The sequence below is a fragment of the Melozone crissalis genome, unplaced genomic scaffold (assembly GCF_028551555.1).
Source record: "Melozone crissalis strain CALT ecotype California unplaced genomic scaffold, PUWL_Pcris_2 ptg000057l_1, whole genome shotgun sequence".
NCBI lineage: Eukaryota > Metazoa > Chordata > Aves > Passeriformes > Passerellidae > Melozone > Melozone crissalis.
Genome location: NW_026535835.1, coordinates 8,410,346 through 8,435,710, shown reverse-complemented (window position 1 = coordinate 8,435,710; position 25,365 = coordinate 8,410,346). Strand labels below are relative to the sequence as shown.

Sequence of the window (25,365 nt, the reverse complement as noted above, 5' to 3'; positions counted from 1 at the left end):
GTGAGGGTTCTCTGTGGGGGGCCGCCCCACCGGCCCTAATCGTGTCCCTCGTCACTCGCCGTCCGCCCTCCCGCCGCCGCTCCCCCCCTCGCCCCCGGCCGCGGCCCCGGGCCCCTCTTCCGGCTTCCGGTGCCGGCGCTATAAGAGCCGCTTCCGCCTCGGGACCGTGCTGCCGGTGCCGCCATGAACGCCCGCGGTGAGGGGGGGCCGGGGGTCCGTCCGTGAGGGGCGGGTGCGGGCGGAGGGGGCACAGCTGCACCTCAGCGATAGCGGGCGGATACCGGGGAGGGGGGGGATCTTGTCTATGGCGGGGATGGGGGGGGGCTCATCGGTACCTTAACAGCGAGTCAGGGAACGGAAATTCCCGGGGAAGCGAGGAGATTACCGGCCCTTACCGGGGGGGTGGGAGGCTCATGGATACCTCAGCAATAAGTCGGGCGGGGGAAGGGGGGGAATTACCGGGGGCAGCGAGGCGTTCCGGGACCTTACCGGGGCTGTGGGCAGGGATAACGTGCCCATTGTTACGGGACCGGAGCCTCTCCGTTATCAGCGGTGGGAGGGTGTGTGTGTGTTACCGGGTGCGGTGCCGGTGCCCCGGCGCTGACCCTGCCCCGCTGTCCCGCAGGGCTGAGCACGGAGAAGGCCGTGGCCTTCACTCGGCGGCTGCGGGCCGAGCCGCAGTTCCTGCTGGCCCAGAACGTGGCCACATGCAACGACCCGCTGGAGGTGTGCCTGCAGCGGCAGGTGGTGCAGGACACGGTGCAGGTGTTCCAGCACGCCGTGCCCAACGAGGGCAAGCCCGTCACCAACCAGAAGAACTCCGGTGAGGGCGCTCGGGGCCGGGGGCGGTGTTTGGGGGATGACTCCTAATGCTGATTGTGCTCCGGAGCCCTTTGTCCGGGCTTCGGGGAAAAGTCGAATTCCTGCAGCATCCCCTTGAGTTAATAACACCCGTTAGACTCTCCTTGAGTTAATAACACAGGTTAGACTCACCTTGAGTGAATAACACACATTAGACCTGCAGCGTTTGCCTCCTTTCCCTCCTGCATGGTGTAACTGAGAGATGTGCTTGCAATGAAAGATTTCAGAACACCCTCAGAGCTCTTTGGTGTTGCCAAAGGCTCGAGGCAGAACTGTGTCATGAATCTCGTGGTGAAAGGAATTGTTGTGCAGCTCCTGAGCACAGGTGTTCCAGTTTAATTCCTGTTCCTTTGATCTCTCAGGGAGATGCTGGATCTTTTCCTGCCTCAACGCAATGCGTCTTCCTTTCATGAAGAAATACAACATTGAAGAGTTTGAGTTCAGCCAGTCCTATCTCTTTTTCTGGGATAAGGTACAGTCGTGTAGGTTGTTGTAGGATTGGTTATGCAATCAGGTGTTAGTGTTGGGACAGAACTTCTTTTAGGCTGCACTGTTTTAGCATGTATGAGAAGAAACTTCAAAAGTTCCTTAAAAATGTGTTTTAAATGCAGGTGGTCGAGCACAGCGGGACTTTCAGCTTGAGAAGAAAGTTGTCAAGATGCTGATGTTTTGGAGTAGTAAAGTCTTTTTTGTCAAGAGTTCTGTATATTGCAGCAGTTACTTGTTGGCAGTTCAGGGCAAACATGACTGTAGCTCTGAGGTTTCAGTTGTGCTCGTGAGCTGTGTGCCTGCTCCTCCCCCTAAGGGAAATTAAGCAAATCTAGTGCTGGTTTGGGTCAGGCTTTATTGCATAACTTCTGCTCCCCATTTCCTGTTCCCCTGTCCTCAAACTCTGTGTGAAGTCACTCCTAAATATTTGCTCTAACAAAGAATTTTATAGGGTAGCCCCTGGAATTCTGGAGGGGAAAATGAGGATTTCATTGGATGAGCAGAAAGTTGCTTCATGTATTCTGTGCTTGCAAAGAACTGAATAATCAGCAATTAATTAATGTATAATAGATCAGACTTACAAGGGTTGGGGTTGTTTATCTGTGTGTTTCAGGTTGAACGTTGTTACTACTTTTTAAATGCATTTGTGGAAACAGCTCAGAAGAAGGAGCCAGTGGAAGGGAGACTGGTGCAGTTCCTGCTCTCCAACCCCACCAATGATGGTGGACAGTGGGATATGCTGGTCAACATTATTGGTGAGAGAACTGCTCACAGGGAGCCCTTCCTGAAACTGCAGCCTGCTTTGAGAAATGGGGAATGGAATAGAATAAAAAATTGACCTTGAGACCTGGGAATTGGCTAAGGAACATGATGCCATTAACCACTGTATTTTTTTTAATCAAAGACTTTTTTGGGGGCCAGATTATAAGTATTGGGCTTAAATCTTGTCTGGAATCACTTTTGCATGGTCCTGTTGATGATAAAAGCTCAGATGATCAACAAATAATTAGATAGCCTTGACTTTCAGTTTAATAAAAGGGTTCAACACCCTTTTCCTGCAGTCATCAACTCAACCTCATTTATTTATAGCCATGTACAGTCTTTAGGGCACATGGTAAGGGAAAAGCCACTGCTGGACCCAGGTGTGTTTACAAAGCTAAACTACTTGGAATTGCAGCCTGAAGTTGGTGTAAAGATCAGTGAGAAGGAATTGATGTGGAATGTGGCACTGCTGGTCCTACAGAGCTCCAGGAGGAACCCACGCTGCTGGAGAAACTTAATTACAGCAGCACTTGCTCTCATTTGTGTTGTGAAACAATGTGACACCTTTGTAAATCAACAAGGCAATAATACAAATTTAGAATCACAAAAGGAATTTGTTTCTTTGAAGCCTGAAGGTTCCTTTTTTCCTCTTCCCATTGCTATAAATACGTAATCAGGGCAGAGATTTTGGCTGCTGCTGTTACATCCAGAGCCTTGCATGGTGAGATCTGTGAGTGGTGCTCCAATGTAGGAAGCCATGAGCTGCTGCTGGTGTTTTATAAATGTTGAGCAGGAAAGGAGACTGGGAAGTCAGTTTTAACTTTAGATAATTTACATGGAGTGATTCACAGGAGGCCCAGTTCTTTAGAAGGTATTTCAGGAGATTAATTTTAAAGCAATCAAGGTTTTTTGGTTTGGCTTTTTTTTTTTTTCCTGGTTTACAGGACTTCTTAAAGCACTAATTAATTCAGAACTTTTAACTGTTGAGTTAAATAATAGTGAGGAGTTCAGGGATTCCACTTACTGGGATCCCTGTGGAATGCAGCTCAGAGGTCAAGATTCAGTCACAAATTAAAAGGTAAACTTTGGGTACTTGTAACCTTTAAAAAAGCGCCTTTCTGTTATAATCTCTGCACAAACCCAGACTCTCTTTATCTTTCATATAGATATGAGCAGTAGGAGCATCTATTGTGTGAAAAAGCCAATTGTTAACCTGTAGTTTTATTTCTTTTAGAGAAGTATGGTGTTGTCCCCAAGAAATACTTCCCAGAGTCTCACACCACAGAGGCTACCAGAAGGATGAATGAGATCTTGAATCATAAGGTAAAATTAATTTAGATGATAAAATTTAGGGGAGGGGATGGGAATGAATCTGCTCCAGATGTTCCTAACCACCTTATCCTTACTGGCCAAAGTGTTAAGTGCATTCAGCAACTTAAATTTATTTACAAGCAGCCTAAAGTCTCAGCAAAGTCTGATGCTAATCTTGAAACATGGAGCAGGAAGGTGAGATCATGGAAGATGTCCATTGTCAGGCTTCAGTACCTTGAAAGCACCTTTTGTGGTTTTAGTAGCAGTTATTCCTAATCCTCAGATTTCCAAAGATTTCTTGACATGTGGCTGCTAAAATCTGTTTCTGCAAAGCCAGCACATGGTGTCTAAGTGTCTCTTTCCCACCCTTCCAGTATCTCATCTCCCTGTGTGCCAAGGTTTCTAGAGATGACTGCCAAATGTGGTGAAAAAGATGGAGGAAAAAAATGTATTTTAAAAACACTGCATATTAAAAATCAGCTTTCAGTATAGAAGTGCACAGCTTTGAAGGAAGGTGTTAACTCCCTCCCTGAACTGCAGAAATGAATTAGCCTGGGAAGAGGCTGGTGTAGGTAGCTAGATGTAAAAGGCAATTAAAACATTTTTTACAGTTTGCTACATTTTTTCCAGTTCATATGCTGCATGCTCAGGGAGAACTGCCTGCTGCAATCCACATAAAAAATGCAAAATACGTGGTGGAATGAGCTTGGACATTTTCAATGTTGTTAGTGTTGTTCTAATCCTGAGCATGGCCAAGCAGCTGCTCCTGAGGGAGCCCCATCACCGTTCCTGGCCTTATGGATGGTGACACTAATGGGAAGCTTGTGCTGCTCTGACTGCAGCTGTGCATGCACTGGGGAAATGCCCCTTTCTTTTCATCAGCCAGGAGATCAATTATGCATTAGAATTGCAAAATAAATGTGACAGTGTGAGGAAAGTGTGTTCTGTGAGTCACAGGCGTGCTGGTGTGTGTGGATGTTGTGGCATCACTTGTGGGACTGAGGGAAATCAAGCTTTGAGAGCTTAATGGCTGCAAGCCTCACATCAGTGGTTGGAAATGGTGATTGAATTATGGCTATTTGTTAATTTTTTGGTTGTATTTTATTTCAGCAGCATTCAAATATCTTGTTATTTTGTAATGAATTAATCTCTGATGATGCTTCTGAAAGGTATTTTCATTTTGAAAACATGTTGTGAAGAGTAAAATAGGTGCTGGAAACAAGCAGATAGGAGGTCCTGAAAATGATCAGGTGACACCTTTCACACCCTTTATAACAAAGTGACTTTCTCTTTAAACAGATGAGAGAATACTGTTTGAGGCTAAGAAATATGGTGGAAAGTGGAGGAAGCAAAGGAGAACTTTGTGCTGCCATGGACATGATGATAGAGGAGGTAAATAAAGTGGTGTGGCATGAATCTTGGAACACAGGGCTGGAATGGATGAGATTCCTTACTTTCATTGTGTAGCCAAAACAAGTGCCTCTTGTTGCTTAACAAAATGGTTTTGGAGCTGTTCAAGTGAATTTGTTTTGCAGTGGCTTATTGCTTACTTCATCCTGAATTTTTCTCATCCTTCCAGACAAAGATTTTGAATCCATAGGTTTCAGAATGATGATATTTTACAGCCATTTGCCCCTTGCTGTAGGAAAAGCAGCATTTTGTCTCTTGAGAGATAAAAAGGTTGCCCTGTCTGGCTCTTAGAAATAACAGGAAAGGTTGAAATTTGCATTCTGATGGCTTTGAATGCAAATCTTGTAGCACAAGTGTTGTGCAAGGATTCCCCACAAGAGAGCAGAAAAGAACCACAAAAGGGAGGTGCCTGCCCAGGGCTGAGCCCAGCTGAGGGCTGGTCCTGGGGGGCAGCAGAGCAATGAATTGCAGCATGGGTTTGGCTGTGAGCTCACTCCATCACTGTCAGTGTGTCTGCAGTGCCTCAACCTCCCCCTGCTCACACAAACCCACATCATTTTTCTCATCCTGTGCTGCTCATACTTGATTCTTAAACTGCCAAAAATAACTTAAACTTGAGGCTGTTGTAGTGTGACCCAGTCCATGCATTTTAAAAAAGTATTTAATTTATTTCTTAAACATACACTGCCAAGTGTCCCAGTGGTTAAATGTGTGTCTTTAGATGAGTCAAGAAATCAAATGTTTTGGTGATGTGTGTTAGCTTTTTCTGCAATTCACTGAACATCACTGTTAGGCAGAACCTACCTTGGGCTATCTCTGTAGAGTTTTAGTTCCACAGTAATGTGTTGGTTTAGGTTTTGAAAATTCATCTTTGCACCTCATGTAAAATTATGTAGCTTCTTTCTATCTAATTTTAAGGTTAGGGTAACAGAAGAAAACTGATTTGTGTTCCTTGGGTTTCATCAAAACTGTTGTGAAGTTCATGCCTTAAGAATGCTGTGCTTTGAGCCTACCCCAGAATGTTGCCAATCTGCACTTGGTCCAAAGGTGAATTAATGCAATTTACATGCAGTGTGTGTCCAAAAGCCCTTGGGGGATTCTGCAGCAAACATCAAAAGCTTCCTAGAGATGGTCATTCTTAGGGCATGGGCACACAGTTCACTGCTAAATGTTTCCTCATTTATTTAGAGCTTCTTGCCCTCTGACAAGAGGTGCTGGAACTGCCATGAAAGGTTCTTCACTGATTGCAGTTTGTCTGTGCTGTAAATGGTTGTGCTTCATTCCCTGAGGTTAACACAGCCTTTTCTCCTGCAGTAATAAAGGTGGTTTGCATGTGTTTGGATGTGTATGAGTGGTGTTGCCTCTGTATTTGGTTTTGTTCTGGGAGGTTCTGTTTGCTTAGCAAATCTTGGTTTGCTCCTGCTGGGAGCAGCACTCGAGCTGAAATGGGGCAATTGTGGAACATGGGATTAAATATTCACTCCAGAACTGTATAAACATTCTTATCAAACCAGTGCACAGTGGGTCAGAAGCTGAAATCAGTGCAGTTCATGCAACAGAATTTTTCTTCCTTTGCTGTTCTCTTTGTAGGCTCTTCCTTATCAGGAGTGTCCTTTTCCCCTCCTCATTTGTTTTGGGGTTTAGCACAAGCCACTCTATCTTTGCCTTATCTTGCTTCTAGTTGTCACTAGGGCAATGTAAGTCACCTTTTAGTTTAAATATGCTTATTTTATTTATTGGCAGAGGAAGCTTGTGAGATATGAAGAGAGGGCCTATGTTGGGTGTGGTGGCAAAACAATTGACGGAGGCCATTCCAGGCTCCAGTGCCTCTGTTCACTGGAGACTTCTGTCTCCATCATTTTCCTTCCTCTGGCTTGGTTGCTGCTCTCCTTTCAGGCATTTTCTTGCTTATTTTGTGTTCATGGCCTCATCTCTCAGTGCTTGCAGTTATCTGAGGTAATGTGGGTGTAGCCACAGCAAATGGTGCCTTTTGTGCAGTCTGTGCAAAATTAAATATTTATAGTAGTTCAGGGGTTTATATTTGCTCTTTACCATATTTATTGAGAAATGTGTGAGTTCCTGCAGTAGAAGCCTTATGCCCACACCCTGGTTTCAACCTGTAATTAATCTTTTCACTTGTTTTCTTAAATTGCTCGGAGCAAGAACACCTTTATTTAGCAGGAGCACTGCACTCCTTTTGCTGCCAGCACAAAGAGCACATTAACATGCAGCCAGTTCCTATGGATCAGCTCCAGAAAGAGTTAAATCAGCTTTGGGAAGGTATTGTGTCTGTTCTGCTGTGGAAGTGTGAAGATGCCAGGCTGGGCAGGCTGGCACAGACCACAGGAGCTGGATCCCAGTGCAGAAGGTGCAGCTGAGATTTGACTCCCTCTCCTCTTATTTAAAATAACCTGAAGGTTCCTTGCAAGGAAGAGGCTTGTGCTCAGACATGGACAGAGCTGAAGATCAGTGTCAGCTGAAATAAAACAGATTCAAACCTGTTTAACTGTGATTGAACTCCCTGTCCCCAGAGTACCTGTGGCAGGTCCTGCTCTGTATCTTTAAAGACACTCATGTGGTTACACTGCCAGTGTTGGCACATTTTCTGACGAGCCCTGTGAGAAAGTACAGTAGTGGTTCTGAAGTGCAGCTTTATATTCTGATGTACAGGGAGGCTGATGACTTGAAATCTGGTCAACTTTTTGTGCTAAAAATCCAAAGATAGCTGTCAGCTGCAAAGGATGTCACAGGCAGCAGGCAGGGAGATGGAATTAAATTGCATAACCTGCCAGCTCAGCCCTAAACAGATGCTAAATGTATTAAAAGAGATGAGGAGATTATTCTGGGATTTTGAAAATAAGCAAAGGCCCATCTTTGAAATCCAAATGAACATTAGAATAAAAAATGAATTAGTAAAGGGAAACACTGGGATAAAATGCCCACATTAAAAGGTCTGGTTTGTCTCTGCATGGGGCAAACCAGCTGGTGGAGCAGGTGATGCTGAAGGATCAAGCCTTCGGAGAATCAATTTGATTAAGTTTCTGTCAGTGTTGGAGGAGCTTCAGAATTACTGATGAAATGTTGTAACAAGGCTGGGAAGTGCCCTGTTTTTGCTTTGGGCTGCTGCATAACCTGGAATCAGTCAGCTTCTGTTTTGCCTGGTGGTTTACCTGAGAACAAGGAGTGTGAGGGTGGAGAAAGAAGCTCTGTTGATTTTCCTGAGGCCTTTCAGATTGGTTTTGAACTGCTGAACCACCAAGATTTCAGGAGCTGAATGCAGATATTGATGTGTGTGTGTTCAAAGGTGACCGTTAAGATCCCACTGGTTCTCACATGGATAAATCCGCGCTCCAGAGGCATTGCTGTGGTAGGAGGGGCACAGCTGCATGTCCCAGCAGGCTCACAGCTGTTTGCTTCTCTGGGCAGGTATTCAGAATAGTGAGCACTTGCCTGGGCAGCCCTCCGGAGACTTTCTGCTGGGAGTTCCGCGACAAGGAGAAGAATTACCACAAGTACGGCCCCATGACCCCGGTGCAGTTCTACAACGAGCATGTGAAGCCTTACTTCAACATGGAGGACAAGGTTGGGCATGCTGAAAACTTTCCAAGGCCTTCTTTTTTGCTGCTAAGCCATTTGTTTTCCACTGTTGCCAGTGTCTGCAGCACCTGGGATGGGCACAGCTCCCTGTTGTGCTGTTTGTGCTCTACCCCTCAATTATCTGGGATCTTGTGTTGCAGTCCACAAGGGTTTTGTAATGATAAAATATGCAGTGATCTAATCAGTTGTAATAGGTCATAAGGCAGGCATTAGAGAAGGAATAACACACAGAGCTGCTCTGCCACAGTTACGAGGTGAACTTGTGAAACAAAGCAGAAAAAGCCCAACAAACACAACCTTAAGAAACCTCTTATTTCAGCCAAGTGGCTTGTTTGCTAATGGGGCAGACAGCTGGCTGGGACAAAGATTCCCTGAAATCCTTCTAGGTTCAATCTTCAAGTATTTCAGTTATGTTGCACCTTATTTTATGACATCTTGGTTTTTTGGCAGATTTGTTTAGTGAATGATCCTCGACCCCAGAACCCCTACAACAGGCTCTACACAGTGGAGTACCTGGGCAACATGGCTGGAGGGAGGAAAACTCTCTACAACAACCAGCCTGTGGAGGTCCTGAAGAAATTGGCTGCAGCATCTATTAAGGATGGCGAGGTGGGTTTGGTTTCTCTTTTGGAGGGCACAGTGCAGCCCATGCCATGGAAAGCTCCTGGGATTTGGCCCAGACATGACCTCTCCTTCTCTCTGCAGGCTGTGTGGTTTGGCTGTGATGTGGCAAAGCACTTCTATGGCAAGCTGGGAATCAATGACCTGAATATGTGAGTAGAGAATCAAACCAGGCTGTCATTTGGGATCCTCAGTAAGGACATGAACAGTGCTTTAGTTCTTTCTACATACTTTGGATTATAAACCCCAAAAGAGTATGTTTAAGTAATTCAGCAGCAGAAGAATTTTTTTTACTTGTTAGTTTAATCTGAATCCTATTAAGATGCACTATAAGTAGCTGTAAATATTCTTACTTATTTAAATGTCTAATAGATGGTGAGAGAAACTCCTAAAGGGATCAGGTTTTGCATTTACTCTGACGTTAAAATTGGTTGAACTCGTATGTTCCAGGCACAGGGCAGTCTCCTGATCCCCTGACTTTGTCAGAACTCCCCCTGCATCCTTTCTCATCTCTCTCACCAGGGGACACCCTGCTCTCTGGAAAGTCTTCCTCCCTGACTGTGCTTTGTTTTGCTCTGGGAGCTCCCTGGAAAAGTGCCTTGACAGAAAATCCCATCAGAATTAGGAAGCTTGTCTCTATTTCAGACTGCTTATTTGCCTGCTTATTTCAGACTGGCTTATTTGTCTTTCTGCTAGATTTAATCATGAGCTGGTGTTTGGTGTCTCCATCAAGAACATGAACAAAGCAGAACGATTGATCTTTGGGGAGTCCCTGATGACCCATGCCATGGTCCTGACAGCTGTCACTGAGAAGGTAGAGTCCCCCTGCTGGGGTTCTGGTGCTGGCAGGGATGTATTGGAATATCCTGGGAGCTTCTTTGTGTCCTGGGCTCACTCAGTGTGCCACAACCCCCTGGTGCACAAGGCTGGTTGTTTATTCCCTTTGTGTTGTTTGTGTCTGAGTGTTCAGAACTATAAATATTTAACAAGGAGGGAAGAATTTTAGACATCTCAAAGAACTTTTTTTCCTTTTGCCCACAAACTTGTATTGGACAACCACTGCATGGTTAGTCCAGTCTGGTTTAGAGCCTGAAGCTCCTGTTAAAATGCTGGCAGGAGGCATTTGGAGCAGGGTTAATCTCCTGCTGCTCCCTGGCATGTGATCTCTGACCTCTAATTAGGGAGGGGAAATGGTGTCCAGCATAGCTCTGTGGCAAACAGCAGGCTGAGATGAATCCACAGCTAGATCTGCTCCTGGCACCATAACAAAGCACATAATGAAGTAAAAAGAAGCATTCAAAAACTTACAACTTGGGGTTATCTGCAGGGTTGATGTTTCCATTTATTTCCAGAAGCTGTCATTATTAAAGTTTCTTTGAAGTGATCTCTTCCTGTCCAGCTTGACCTTGGCTTGAGAAATAGCAGCTTGCACAGCACTGAACGAGTTTGCCTGAGCTGTGGAGTTTTGAGACTTGAGGTGGAACTGCTGAGTCATAAGAATGTTCCAAGTTACTTTTTACAGCTCAATTTTTTCCTGTTTTCTGCATTCTGAGCTCTTAATGTTTCCACTGTTTATCACATTGCACAAACACCTCTGTAAATATCTAACTGAAAAACAAGGAAAGCTTTGTAGTTGGTGCTTAAAAACCTTAATCTGAAGGTGCTTTGAGAATCTGAGTTGTAAAATGTAATATTTTGGATTTACTTACTTTTTTATTAAAAGGCTTTGAAGATTTAAAAAATATTACAATTTTACATCATCAAAAATTGATGTGGATTAAATGCACCTTTTTGTTAAAAAGTTATTCTACATGAATGTGCTCTTCCCAATTTCTGAGAGCATCCAGAGTTGACATCCTTGGTCTGGGAGCTCTCAAGTGTCCCACCTTAAAAGGAGTGTTCTCTTTTCAAGGGAGAATAGAAGCATTACAACAATAATCCATTCAATATTAAAAATGGATTTATGGGGTGTTTTTTAGGTTAGTTTTTGTATTAAAATACTTTAATTGCACAGTACCAGACTTGGAGATGTGTCCTTCAGCTGGATTCTTCAAGGGTTTGCACTTCTCTTACCAATGCTGTTCTGAATTCTGACATTTCCTTGTTCCTTCCCTCTGATTCCCAGTTCAGGCAAGTTGTGCATCCTGTGTTTAATTTCCCTCACTCCCTGATGGGGGACAGGGACAGCAGCTGAAATTCTGTGAGTCACTTAAGTCCAAACTAGAATTTAGTTAAATTTCAGCTGCCTGATGAAATAAATATTGACTGCAGACTCTTCTTCACCACATTTTATCTAAGTAGGTAGATGAGTATTTTATAAAATGGCATTAGCAATAATTGGGACTCTGGGAGTGGAGCTCTGTGTGTTCCTGGTGCTGGATTTGGATTTGGAAGGGATTGCCTGCTCAGATGTCGCCTCTCCTTCACCACTGACTGTCATGGCCTTGTTTTGGCACAGGATGGGCAAGAAGATGCATTTGAAAAATGGAGAGTGGAAAACTCCTGGGGAGAAGACCGTGGCAATAAAGGTAATTTATAGTCATGAGAGCAGAAAGCTGAATGTTTGGAAATAAGGATGTGGCAAGGACAATGAGGCAGCTCTTCCTATGTGGAGTGGAGGGGAACTCCATGGTTTTTATTATCTCCTGAGTGAGACAGGCCAGATGTGGGCTCAGCCATGGCACAGCCTTAGTGGTGAGTGTGCCAGGCCAGACTCTGTCCCCAGGAATAAGTCACTGCTGGCCACATTTTTCTGCTGCACATTAATCCCAAATGTTGTGCTTGTAAGATTTGGTGTGGCAGAACTTTCCCAGGATGTCTTGGCTTTCTTCTGGGAATAGACTATTTTTGGAGAACTCTGTTTTAGGATGTGGTCTTATTTATAAGCTTTTCAATAACACGAACAACTCAGAGGAAAACACAGAATATTCTAGGAAGTGTCTTAATTTATGTTGTGCCCTCTTGGTCTTGCAGTGGTTTCTGTTCTGAGTTAACTGTATCCATTCACAGTAAAGAATTCCAATAAAAATCTTCAGACTTCACAGAACAGTGAAACTGTTGATGTCCAGCCTTCAAGGCTCAGCAATATGACAGCAGTGAAATGTTCTTTGGAATGTTGGATTAAGTGAAGAAGCCAAATCAATGCTGAGGGGTAACATCAATGGCTCAGGGCAGCAGCTGAACCCTGACACTGCTCCAAGCGGTGCCTGCTGGGCTGGGACTGAGCTGTGGCACTGCTGTGCTGCAGCATCCAAACCCACACTCACCTCTCCAGAATGAGGCCTAGAGCTGTGAAGAGGAGCTGGTTGTTCCTTTGAAATAAAAGAAATAAAACAGGAGCCCAGAGTGACTTGAATAACCCTGCCCTATCTTGTCCCCATGGCATCTGTGTGGCTTTGCAGGCTGAGTCACTGTCCCTTATGTGCCTCATGTACCAGGGGACACCCTGCTCTCTGGAAAGTCTTGCTCCCTGACTGTGCTTTGTGTTGCTCTGGGAGTTCCCTGGAAAAGAGCCTTGACAGAAAATCCCATCAGAATTAGGAAGCTTGCCTCTATTTCAGACTGCTTTTTTTTCCAGGGAACTGAATCCCTGAATGATTTTCTTGGGTATTACCAAATGAGCTGCTCTGGAGCAAGAGGCAATGGGACATGTCCTCCAGGGCTGCTTCCCAAACCCTGGGAGAGGTAACTGAGAGTCACAGAGCCATTTAGGATGTGGAAAAGCCCTTTTAAGGTCCAAAAGAGTCCAACTGTTCACCCAGCACTGCCAAGTCCCCCTTAACCCTGATCCCCAAATGTCACATCTACACATCATTTAAATCCCCTCAGGGATTGTGACTCAATTTGATGGGGTTTCTTCCTGCTGCCTTGATTTTCCACTCTGCAGTGTCCAGTAGTAGCTGTGTAGGAGGGTGAGGACTCAGTTTGCCTGAGCTGTCTTGCAGTGCCACTGAGTCTGTGTCTCACTGTGATAAGAGTCAAGATTTTTATCTTATCTGCCTTGTTAAGGAATTGGGAAGCTGTGCTTGGGTAAGTCCAGCACAAGAAACCAGAGTCCACATCAGTGAAGAGTCAGCCAAGAATGATGCTGAACTTGGAACATCCCAGCTGGGTGTGGGGATGGGAGTGAGCCCCAACTCCCAGGATTTCTTGGACAGGGTGACCAAGGGTCCAGCCTGCAGCAGAACACCAGGGACTGCACTGGAGCCATTGAACAATGAGCAAAGAAATGACTTTTTTGTGAGGAAAGAGCAGGCTTTTTTCATGTGGGGTTCCCTGTTTTCCCAAGTACAGTCCAGGGTGCCAGGTGCCACCTGTTTCCTGTGACAGGAATGGTACAAGACTGGAAAGATTGGGACTCCTGGTTTGGCAATTATGGGATGGTGTCAGTTCTATGCTCACAGTCCAGACTGTGCAGAACTGAAATCTTGTGGCTTATCCTGGAGAAAGGGAACCCCTGTGAACCAGCCCAGCTTTGCCTCTCCTAAATATTTAGTAATTCCATTTATATCTGTTGTATAAGTGTTTTTGGAACTCTGTGTGTTTTTCCTCAAGGAATGAACACAGCTGCTGACAAACATTGCTTGTTTTCTGAGGTAAAAAAGTCACTTCCCAATCAAATATTTCCTTTCTGTTTTACTGGCTCTTTTTCAGCCACACAGGCAAGTTGAATTATTCTGAGTAGTCTTTTGTTCTGGAGACACACAGGACGTTATTGCCTAACTTTGAACCCAGCTTATCCCATCGGATATCTGTTTTTAAAAGCAAGGAAGAGGAGAGTACTAAATCACACTGTGGAGAGGGGTCCATCTGCTTGTTTTGGCATCAGAGGAGCTTTTTTAGGATGCATCTCCAGCTAGAAGTCAGCTCCCCTTGGGCTTTTCATGTCTTGCATTGGCTGTTGCTCCCCTGCAGGAACAGACACCCCATGTCTGTGTGTGCATCTCTCATCCCAAAAGTGCCCTGGGACAGAGGCGCTGTTTGTTTGCTGTCCCTGGGCAGGAGTTCCAGCTCCAAGGCCCTTTGGGGACTTTCAGGGGGTTCCCAGGTGTGTGTAGGGTGAGTGTGTGTGGGTCTGCAGTGCCCAGGCCTCCCCAAAGCTGAGTTATTTGCATGTTCTGCAGTCGTGCTCGGCGCTTCCTCCCGCTCAGACGCCGCGATCCCAATCGGCCGCGAGGGACAGGATGTCAGAGGCAGAGTTCATTAATCCTCTCAGGGTGCAATTACTTGTTGGCTCTTGGGAGTGAGAGGTTTTTGTGTGTCCCAAGAACTCATATCCTGAAGAGAGGATAATCAAGGCAGCTCCCTTTGGCAGTGTTTCCAAAATGGCTTCTAGCTCGGGTTACAGTTGATAGGGGTTTTAATTTATGAGATTATCTGATCTCTTGCTTTAGAAACAAGATGGTGGAGATAGATGCATTTATTGTCCATATTCTTTGGACATTTTCTTGTTTAATTTGATTGTGTGATGATACAATATAAGGACACGAGGAACTTTATTACATAAAGCCTTCTCATCTCTCTCCTAAATGTTTCCTTTCTCACAGCCGCTCTTATTCCCATTTCACCTGGAATACCTTGTTTCCAGAGGCAGCTCTCTGCTAAAACCTCTGAAGTCATTTCCCTCACTCCCAGGTCAAGGGTGTTCACTGTCATTTTCATATTAAGGGAGACAATTAGGATTTGCTTCAGCCTAAGTGTGATTTAAATGGCTTTGAGGAAAGCAGTGGCTGCCTCTTACTGCAAAAGCAAAACTAAGAAAGTTTTCTTAGAACAGGTTGATATTCACCTGAAAAATTCTAAAGCCTCAAATAGATTAAAGTGTTATATTCTGTCTTAAAGGTTTTGTAATTCCCTTGAGTATTCTCAAAATTCCCATTTTAACAGAGAAAACATAAATTATGGATGTTCTGGCTCTTGTTTTTCCTGGTGGGCTTCTTGCCTGACCTTGAGGTGCACACAAAGTACATCCTGTATGTTGACTTCCTCGAGATATTTTTTGCTGTGTTTTGAGAGATAACCAGCATGACCAGGCCCTGTTTAATGCATCACTCATAGGTGAGGCTTGTCTGTGGCTGCTTTCCTGCAGTGGCTCTGAGCTGTGATGCTCTTTTCCCCCCAGGTTACCTGATCATGACCGACGACTGGTTCTCCGAGTACGTGTATGAGGTGGTGGTGGACAAGAAGCACGTGCCCGAGGAGATCCTGGCCGTGATGCAGCAGGAGCCCATCGTGCTGCCAGCCTGGGACCCCATGGGGGCCCTGGCCAAGTGAAGCAGGGAGCATTTGCCTCCCCATGGCCATCAGAAGTAGCTGCAATAGAGAATTCCAGTGGTCGGAAGCCATAGCCAAACGATAACGAGACCGAGCCCTCGGCCTGGTCCCTATTCCTGAAATGTAAGTTAAGGATCCTTGGGAAATAGCGCTTCACTGATCCCAGCTCTCAGACAAGCTGCTCCAAAACTCACAAGAGAAAAGGAAAAAACCTCACAATGAAAGCAGATGATAAGTGCTGTCAATGGCAGTTTGATTTTTACCTGAAATTTTTAATGCGAATCAGCGTAGTAATGTAGTAGAATTATCTTGACTGATGTTCTCCCTATGAAAAATGGGCATTAAAGGCCCTTTAGAATTAATAGGTGATTATTAGAGCAAACATATTGAGATAATTAACCAATTATGGTCTGGCTTGTCCTATAAAAACTCCCCAAAAATATTTTATATATTTACAGTTTTAGTTTTGCTGAAGTTTTGGAGGGGATGTATGAATTGAAACTGCTAAAAATGACCTTTAGAAAACTTTCTCTTCCAGCAGAATTGGGAAGGGGAATGGTTTCCTTGAGGTATCCAGTTCCACTTGGTTTTATTCTTCCATTATTGAGCTGGGACTGGATAACCCCCCCAGGGGCCAGTGCTATGTCTGTGTGCACAGGAGCGCTATTTTTCAGTTATTTTAGCAAGAACAACCATAAATATGTTCACAGGTGGAGTTAGTGTCATGCTCAACAGAAAAACCAACGTTTTAATTGCTGCATTTTATTTGGTTGTTTTAAAAAACAAGATGGTGCTATGAAGCTTTTGAATAAACACTTTCTAAAGTGACTGGGACAGTTCTGGTTTCTTTTTTTGAAGAGGTGCATGGAGCTGATGGAATGGGAAGATGTTGGTGAACTGCAGTGAGGGTGTGGTGCCTCCATCACAGACCTGGTGCAGAAATGGGTACAGAAATGGCACTGGTGGAGCTGATCCTCCTTTGGGCAGGGGGATGGAGCAGATGATCCTCCAGGGACACATCTGGGATCTCATGCAATCTCCACTTTGTGCTGTCACTTGAGTGAAGGCAAGCAAACAGTTCTTGTACTCCCTGGTGGATCTGACACGGAGCCAGATCTCTTGGAAAGCTGTGCTATGCACAATATTTTCATTATGACTAATGCATGGGCTGTTTTGGGGGCTTTTTCCTCCTCCAAAAGGTCAGTAATTTTAGTCCTTCAAGATCTTTCTACTTATGACTTTAACACCAGTTCTTCTGTTTCCTCTATGCTATCTGTGAGTATGATATCAGCCAAGGAGAATTAACTTTTTCTCCAGAGTTTAACTGACATTTTTGTTGCTGGTGCTAGCACTGATGAGGATTGAGCTAGATAAACTCAAAACTGATTCCAAGCCAGTTTTTGTTGGTTTCAGTGTTTTAAGGTATTGTCCAGCCTGTGCTTATCTCCCCAGTTCTTGCCCAGATATTTCCCTGTACACTTTATACAATAGTGCTGTGATTTTTTTCCTTTCCTTCAAATAAGCACAGAAAATCCACATGGCTGAAACACATTATGGGGAACGAAGCCAATCTGGCAGCAGCACTTGTGCCTTCATGCCCTGTGATTTTGTAAGTTCTTTCCATGGTGGAATGGGAAAGGAAAAGGGGGAAATGCAGATGCCAAGGTGAGAGCTGTGGTTTTTACTCTGGGGACAGTTGAACAAAGAGGTTTTGAGGTTTGTGCTGGTGCCACCAAGTCAAGGATATTCCTCTGCCTGTGGGAGACAGCCATGGAAACTTTGGTAAGGATTGGTGCCTGCAGGCTCTTTATCCATGAACACCTTCCAGGTGGCTGCTTTTAACCTGTGGTTTGAAATGTGGGTAAAATCTGTGGGTGGAATGATTCCCCATTAACTGATTCCCTGCTGATGTGACATTCACTGGTCACTCTGCCCTTCTGTCCTGAGGGAGAGCTCAATGATGAGATCAGCAGCCCTGAGATGAGGCTGGAGGCAGCTGGGTGATGATGGAGCTGCCTGAGGAACTCTCAGGGTCCTGCACAGCACAAGGCACTGCTGGATCCAAGGAGAGCCTCAGGCTCTCCCAGGTGTGTGGGAGAGACTTCACAGCCAGGGATTGCTCCCAATGAATTGTCCCAGCACTTCTGCTGAGGGTGTGCTGGAGGAACAAGCCACCTAACCCCTGTAAGTGCACAGGAGATGCTTCAGAGATAATAAATTAAACTTTCCAAGGGATGGAATGGAAATAATGTGGGAATAAGCCTGGCTGCTTTGTTGTCACTCAGCAAAGAAAGCTCTGTGAACTGTAAATCCAGACTATGAAAAAGTTAACATACTAAAAACATGCTTTGGTTAGAATAAAAAAATTTAGTGCCCACTGTATTCAATGCTGATTTCTCCCTTAGTTTATACATTATATTTATCCTTTGCTAAGCTTGATCTTTAGATTGCTGAGGAACCAGCTGACTTAATAGTTTCCTTTTCCAGTTTGTCAACAAAACCATGCAGTTTTCATGTGAGAATTCAAAGACAGTTCCCCTGACAGGTGGTTAATATTGACAGATAATATTATGAAAGTCAACTCTCTCAGATTTAATTGAGTGGCAGAAAATAACAACAATTCCTAATGAGGGAGCTGAGGAGAGGTTGTGTAGTGTTGCTTTGTGGGTTCTAGGAATCAGATTTCCCCATTGGAATGTGCTCTTAAAACAGTTGTAGTGGAAATAACAAAACCTCTCCAAAACTCATCCCACTGCCAGATGTGCATCCCAGCAGTGTGGAAAATAGCAGGGAAAGGCAATCAGAGTTTCTTTTATCCCAAAGCCAATTGTAATAGCCTCTAAATGTAGTCTGATTGCTAACTAAGGAAAGATAGGAACAAACAAATATTGCAGGATTTGTTTGGTTTGTGTTGTTTGGAAAATTGTTCCAACCCTTTTATTGGCAGTGAATCAGAGCCACTTGCAGAGCCATTGCTGATCTCACAGAACAGTTGGTACTACTTTTATGAGGTCATTTAAATGATGATTCCCATCCTTGTGCTGGAATCTGCAGCTGCTTTATCTGTGTGTCTTGTGTAAAGTCCATTTTCTTTCTCTTTTTTTTCATACTTTCTCTAAATCATCAGAATTTCACCCACCAATGCCCAGATTTCATGAGAGTCCGGATATGGCTCAGTCACAGCCCCTGGAAGTTTTCCACTTCTGAGATAAATAAGGTGTTACAAGGTTAAGGGGTTTTGCCTGACATCCCCAGTCTGTTATTTCTATTATGTCCCAAAGGCTCCAGACTGTTTGGCAAGAAATTCAAAACGAAAAAACCCAGCACAACAAAACCAAACCAAATAACTGGTGAAGATAATGAAAAAAACACCTGAACCAAAAGGCCTGGGTAAGGCATAAAAGAACCTACTCTGAGCAGAGACTGAGATGGAGAAAAACATCAGGCAAAGGTCACAATCCCTCTAAAGTTTTTTAAAACCCAAGATATAATTATGTAATGAGCAGAAGGGCTTTCAGCAGAGAGAATTCATTTCTTGTAAGCAGATAGAAAAAGCGAATTTGGAAAACCCCTTCCAGTCTCCCAGCAGTGGTGAGCTGGAAATCTGTTTGGAAAGTAAAGGTGCAGATTTTTCGTGCCACCCATCTTCTCAAGAAAGAAAAATTCTGCTCTCCAGAGCCTGGGGTCTGACCCACAGCTGGATATTTGCACATTGAACACTGTGCTGTGACCTCCAGAAAGGTTTGCTGGGTGAGGCATGGCAGGATCTGTCCTTGCAATCCATCTGGAATAGCACAAAACAGAGGAGGAATATCAGAGGCAAGGACACGAACTGGGGGGGTTCCTGCCTGCAGCCAAGGGAGGCGAGCACCAATCCTGATGATTTGGGAAAGCAGGACACAGGAGGGAAATCCAGCCCAGCAGACAGCAGGTGAGTGTTGGTGTTTGCAGGAAAAGATCAATGAATTTCTACAGCAAGTGAAGGGGGAAAAGCTCAGTTTGACGAAACGGCCTTAACACAGTGCCCAGGGCGGTAAATGGGAAACAAAGCTGATTTCAGCGCGTTCCCCGTGTGCGGAGCTGCAGTGCCCGAGCTCTCCTTGAGATGGTGCAGGAGCCTCGCCCTGCCGGGCCACAGCTCCGCCAGGGACCGGGGATGGCAAAGTGCAAATTGCAGCTCTCCAGTTTCCCGTTTATTTTATTTTCAATTGTTTGGAAGAAGTCTCTGAAAACTGACAACTGCTTACAGCAATGCTGCTGCTGCTCCAACAATCAGCTACTCCTACTTATTGCCCCTATTCTGCTTTTCCACCTTTTTTTCCCCCTAAATCTGCCCCCTAAACTATGGCATTGACCTGTGATTATGACCTTTTATAAACAAGTCGTGGAGTGCAGGAATGAAGAAATCCTGGACGAAAAATACTGGAGAAAAAAAACATGTTAGAAGTGGAGTAAGGTATTTGAAGTAGTGGTAGGAAAAAAGGAAATTACTTGTTGAGCTTATTGAGGCAGCAAAACGCTTGTAAAGAATTTGTGCTTCAAGCTTTAGAACCAAACTAAACCTTATTTCTTTATTAAAATAATGCAGCTATTCAGGATTATTGAAAAGAAATTATTCTTTTCAAGAATTGAAGAGAATTGAAAAGAAATTATTATTTTTCAAGCCCCTTTATTGTGATAATATCCCAGTCCTTCCCATCCCCCTGTAATCTACACAAATTTCTAATTCACTGACTCCCTCAAAACTTCGTTGTGCCCATCCTCACCCCCATCCTATTAATTATATTTATAACTACACCCAGCAAAGCTGTCCCTTCCCAGGAAAGCTCCCCTTCCTTCTGCCTCTGCCTTCATTGGATCCTGCTCGCCACAACAGATCAGAGCAGGCAAATGTAGCCACCCACCTCTAGGAGGAAAACTGAGCCGCAGCCCTGGTGAAACATAAAGTTTATTTGACTAAAGTGACGCAAAAATTCTTAAAGAGCTCTTTGGCAGCAGATTATCTGGCAATCAGACCATGTGAGGGGGACTGGTGTACAAAAAGCTGCCCAGGATGCTGAGGTGGCCACAGGCTGAGGTAAATGTGGCTGAAGGGGACTCGAGCTCGGATCTCCGCGAGGGCAGCGCTTGGGACCCACCCCGCACACAGGTACTGATCATTTTGTCTTTACACAGCCGTGGCTCAGGCACTTTTACACTTTTATGAAATTCAGGCAGGCACAGAGAGAGCTGCTCCTCAGAGCTGCCCCCCTGCAGCAGCCGCAGAGTTTCATTAACTTTCCCTCCTCGTTGCATTTCAGTTATAAAATCTGAAATACGAGTGACAGGCTAAAGTCTGTACTCTGGGTTTTGTTTGTTTTTGAATCAGCTTTAAGGGCTTTGACAATTTCTAAAACATTTTTCATCTAACAAAGCTTTGGGGGCAAACAGAGATACATTGATTTTAGTTTGAGTTTTCCTTGAGTTTTTAAAACTTTTAGTGCCTTTTATTTCTTTCCTGCTGTTCCATGCTCTGCTCTGTCGTGTTCAGGCACTTGTCCAGCAGTTATGAATGTTGGGAGTCAAATGCCTGTAGCAGAACATGTTCTGACAATCTAAACTTCAGAGTTTTGGCAGTCCACATAACTGCATTACAGATGTAAAGTTATTTAAAGCTTACGAAAAAGCATTAAACTATAAGGAAAAATGAAGGAAAGCAGCAGAATCTGAAGGAAAAAGAAGAAAAAAATAGGCAATTTGGGCTGTTATTTATTCTGAAAGGGTGAAGTGAGCTTTATTAACTATATTAAGTTATATTTTAAAAGGTAAATGGTTCCAGCACAGTAAATTATTGAACTCAATGGGACAGATTTATTGCAAGTAATAAATCTGAAGAGTATGTCCTACATATATTTATAGTCAATCACGTTTACTGAAACTAACTGGCTTGCTGGGTTAGTTCATAAGAAATATGGAGTTTAATTAAGGAAGGCAATGCAACTGAATATATAAATAGGCAAGGAAAACATGTTTTGATATGTTGAGAAAGCCTGGGGGAAAAGGGATCAGGCATTTAATGGATTTGGATTCTTGAAAATGTTGTGGCATTTTTTTAATGTGGGTTGTCAGACATTTACAGGGAAAGGCTCAAACACTTGGGCTGCATCTTCTGGTGATTTTGATGGTGAATTAACCATAATTTTCTTGGAGAATACTTTGCAAACTTCTCATATAGCAAGTGGCTGTTGTGACCATTTTCTAATTGGACAGGGTGTGATGAATTTCAGCTTAAATTAAGAAAAACTGCCCCAAAACTAGAATTTCATAACAACACAGAATTATTCCCACACATGGAAACGTGCAGTATGTTTAAGTTCCTTCCTGCTTTCCTCCATGGAAATATAAATTGCTGAGTTTTCATTAGTAACAGCCTAAAGAAATGTTAATTCTGTGTCTTGATCTCCTTCCTGATGCCCATGTTTGAAATCTTTTCCCAGCCTGTGTGTTTGCAGCTCTGTATTTTACAGAACTGACAGAACACAATGAGCCCTGCCTGTGGGGTAAATGTTCCATGCAGAACTTGAGTGGAACTTGGAGCCTGAATTCAGGGCTGTAATTTGGAGATAGCCATTAACAAATCCCCTTCAGAGAAACATCATCTGTTACCAAGGGATGGTGCTCCATTTATTTAGTATTTAGCTTGCTGTGTTATGACCCTTCCTTCAAGTTTATATAAATAACTGGAGGAAGAATACAACAGCAATATCATCCCCTCCAAGCTTATCTGTTTCCTTGCACTACACACAGACACTCTCAAGCCAAAAAAAAGCATTTCCCCTCCTCCCTGTTCTTTACATGACTGACACCAGCTTGGCAGCATTCCCACTACAGTGCAGTGCCGGTCTTCTCTACGCAATTGTAAAGGTAAAAATCTCTCTGTCCTGATGAGTTTTTAATTTCAGACTGAGACGGGGACAAGATTGTGATGTAAACTCCCAGGGCAGGTTTATATTTCCCCCAAAGTGCTGCTTTCAGAGGAATTCTTTTCCCATCCCACCCATGTGCAGCCTTATTGGGAACACAGGAGTTAACCTCTCCTTGTGCCACTCTTTGGGAAGCAGCCTTTGAGGGCTTTCAGGGCCATTGTCCCACCAGCAGGGCTTGCTGAGCTCACTCTGCTTCAGCAGGAACTTGAGGGAGCCCTTGGAGCCCTGCAAATATTCACACAAAGGATATTTTGTCCATTTTGTCACCTGCATGCTCAAAGATTCCTCTTAAAACACTCCCAGGTCACAGTGCTGTGCCACAGTACCCAACTTTTGTAACATTTAAAATCATTGGTACAAATCTGTTACAATTCACTGGACCATTAATTTCAGTGGGGTTTGATCACTCTTTATTTTGATTCTCTTAAACTAGAAAAGAATTTCTAAAAAAATTCCCCTGAATAAATCAATTTTCAGCTGTGGAGGGATGGTCTAGATATCAGCTTAGATCTGCTTTACACCTAATGCCCCAATTCTGTGGCTCCCAAGCAGTTTTGACTATCAGGTTTTGAAATCTGAAATACAGACTGTCACACTTGCTAATGAGCTAACAGGAAAGGACATTCTGGGTACTCATTTTTTAAAGGAATCAGTAAAAGTGAACACATTCAACATCAAAAGGCACCAAATTCTTTTTAGCATTACGAACCTAAATATGACTTGTGTATGACACACAGCAGGCAAAATTCACCATAATTGAGAGCAATGCAATTTAATTGGCTGAAATTTTAAATTTTTTAACAAATCCTCACAGTATGGGGACATCTATTCCATGACACTTTGATTTAAGGGTTGCTCCTGACCTGTGCAAACTCAGAGGAAAATCATGAAACCTCTCTGGCTCATTTGTGGCTCAGGGGTGAGAACAGGTCCAGGCAAACAGCACAGCCCTCTCCTGCCTGGGGTGAGTGATTCTATCTTGTCACACAAACTTCTTGCTTGATATTTGAGATAAAAGTAATGTCCTTGGACTCTTTCCATTTCTGCACGACTGCCTGGGTGAGCTGCACGGTGTCAGGTGAGTCAGGCAGCTGTAACTTCAACCATCTCAAATTCTTTGTGATAAATGTGAGATTTAGGTCAAGTTAACAGGAATCATCCCAGGGTTTCATTCTGTTTGCCAACACCCTGGGCTGACTCTTCCTGAGGTTCAAAGCCTCAATTCCCTGCAAGTGCCTGCATGTGAAGGGCTGGAGGATGGAGGAGCAGGGGAGGGAAGGTGGGACCTCAGTTTTCCTTTAGCCCAGCGAGTGCTGCTTCCCGACTGCCACGGAATTGGCACATGAAATAAGAACATCATCGGTGTGAAATTATACTTGTACAAATCTATAATTTTTGCAGCTGTGAAGGTTAAAATGGGAGGCACAGGGGGTGGGTGAGGGCTGGGGAAGGCTCTGCAGCCCCACCTCAAACTGCAGTTCCTGGTGACTCCGGATTTGCCTCCCTTGCAGCATCTGCTCTTTGCTGCTTCTCAGCCCCATCGCTTTGCTCTCCCAGACACATGAAAAGCCAATTCCTGCTTTAAAAAGTGCCGAGAGCAGGAAAATCCCGTTGTTATGGTGCTGGGAAGAGTTGTTTACTCTGTGGCAGAGCATGAAAGGCGAGGGATTCCCGCACTGCCAGGAGAGGTCACTGCGAGCCTCCAGAAATAAACAGGAGATGCTCCAACATTTAAAACTTGAACCGGGCTCCAGGCCAGGGATGCTCCTCGAGGATTGCTCTGGTACAGGCAAAAGAGCCGGATTTGTGCATCAAGGAATATGCAGGGATTTTAATTCGTGCAGTGTTCAAGCTCATCTCCGTGAGGGAGATAAATAAATATAATTTAATTAATGTCTGACTGATGTGAACTGCGTTGGTGGCTGCAGCAGCACGTGTGGGAACACATGTCTTCAGTTATCACCCAAATGTTTTCAGCAAAGCTGGGACAGCTGTGCAGGACTGCAGGGTCACTCCTCTTGAGTCACTCTTTGCTCAGGGAGGGTGACATTCCCAGGGCTGGCACCTTCCACGTGCTCCTGGAGGGAACAGCCCCAGCTCAGGGCACCGGGGCTCCCAGAGGAGCAAAGTCACCAAGTCTGCCAAGCACAGATCAAAGGGAAATGAAAGCACACGGCTCTGTCTTCTTCCCTTTTTTATCTCTTTTTCTCCTGCTGCTAATTAGGCCTGATAAGGAGCCAAGGTGCAGTTATGTAACAGCAACCTTTGTGACGGCTCGGATTGAAAACAGGTAATAAACTTATTTCTAAAATCACTGCTGCCATCATTCATTCACCTGAATTGGGGATCTGTGCAGAGAAGTGGTGGAGGCTGAGATGGGCAAAATTGGGGTCATTTTCCCCTGGATATCTTCCCTGTGTCCGAGCATATTTCCCACCCCAGGAGCTCTCTCTGCAGCTCTTTACACTCTTTGTAGTGCTCACAGTTCCTTCAATTTTTTCCTTGATTTGCAGCAAAGCAAAGAAAAATGAACATTCTCCCATAATTTTTTATGGTGTAATGAAATAATCTGAAACTGTTCTGTCTGCATGTGCCAACTATGCCCCCGTGAATTCCACTGTGCAGCCATGGACTCCATCACTGCAGAGATTTCCCAGGACAGCTGACAAGCTGGAATTCCTTCTTCAGAAATAAATAGTTCTGATTTCAGCTGGAGCCCCTGAAAATTCACAAGTAATTTTGCATATTTGAGGCTCAAACTACTGAAAATTCAACCAAAGTATTTCAAACAATGTGATTTTTTTTTCCCCTGTGGTGTGCAGAAGAACAGGAGAAGGAATTTAGGTCTGGATGGACAACAATCCTGGTTGTCACAAATCTTGGATATCAACAATAACTCCTTGACCTCCGCTTAGTAAAGAAAGCACTAAAAATGTGCAGAAATAAAGAGTTTTACAAACACAGTGAGAGTTTAAGCCTCAGATATGGAAAAATCAGTCCCATGAGATAATGCAGTTAAATCAACATCCTTTACTGTGTTCCCATTTATGAGTGAGAGGTGTAAAGTCCAGAAGGG

The 25,365-nt window shown here is 44.3% G+C and overlaps 1 protein-coding gene across 1 annotated transcript; it reads left to right on the top strand.

Moving 5' to 3' along the window:
* The first annotated feature begins 116 nt into the window (after positions 1–116).
* BLMH (bleomycin hydrolase) lies at positions 117–16,152 on the top strand. Its single transcript, XM_054287096.1, has 12 exons — positions 117–196; positions 626–823; positions 1,224–1,333; positions 1,964–2,105; positions 3,347–3,435; positions 4,723–4,815; positions 8,260–8,415; positions 8,881–9,039; positions 9,136–9,203; positions 9,748–9,865; positions 11,510–11,579; positions 15,173–16,152. The coding sequence occupies exons 1-12, from the start codon at positions 184–186 to the stop codon at positions 15,322–15,324; spliced, it is 1,368 nt and encodes a 455-aa protein (XP_054143071.1). The 5' UTR covers positions 117–183; the 3' UTR covers positions 15,325–16,152.
* The last annotated feature ends 9,213 nt before the right edge of the window (positions 16,153–25,365 follow it).

Excerpts from the sequence above, each read along its gene's own strand:
- BLMH (XM_054287096.1), top strand. Across the intron at positions 2,106-3,346 it reads TATGCTGGTCAACATTATTG|AGAAGTATGGTGTTGTCCCC; the intron begins GTGAGAGAACTG and ends TATTTCTTTTAG. Across the intron at positions 3,436-4,722 it reads ATGAGATCTTGAATCATAAG|ATGAGAGAATACTGTTTGAG; the intron begins GTAAAATTAATT and ends CTCTTTAAACAG.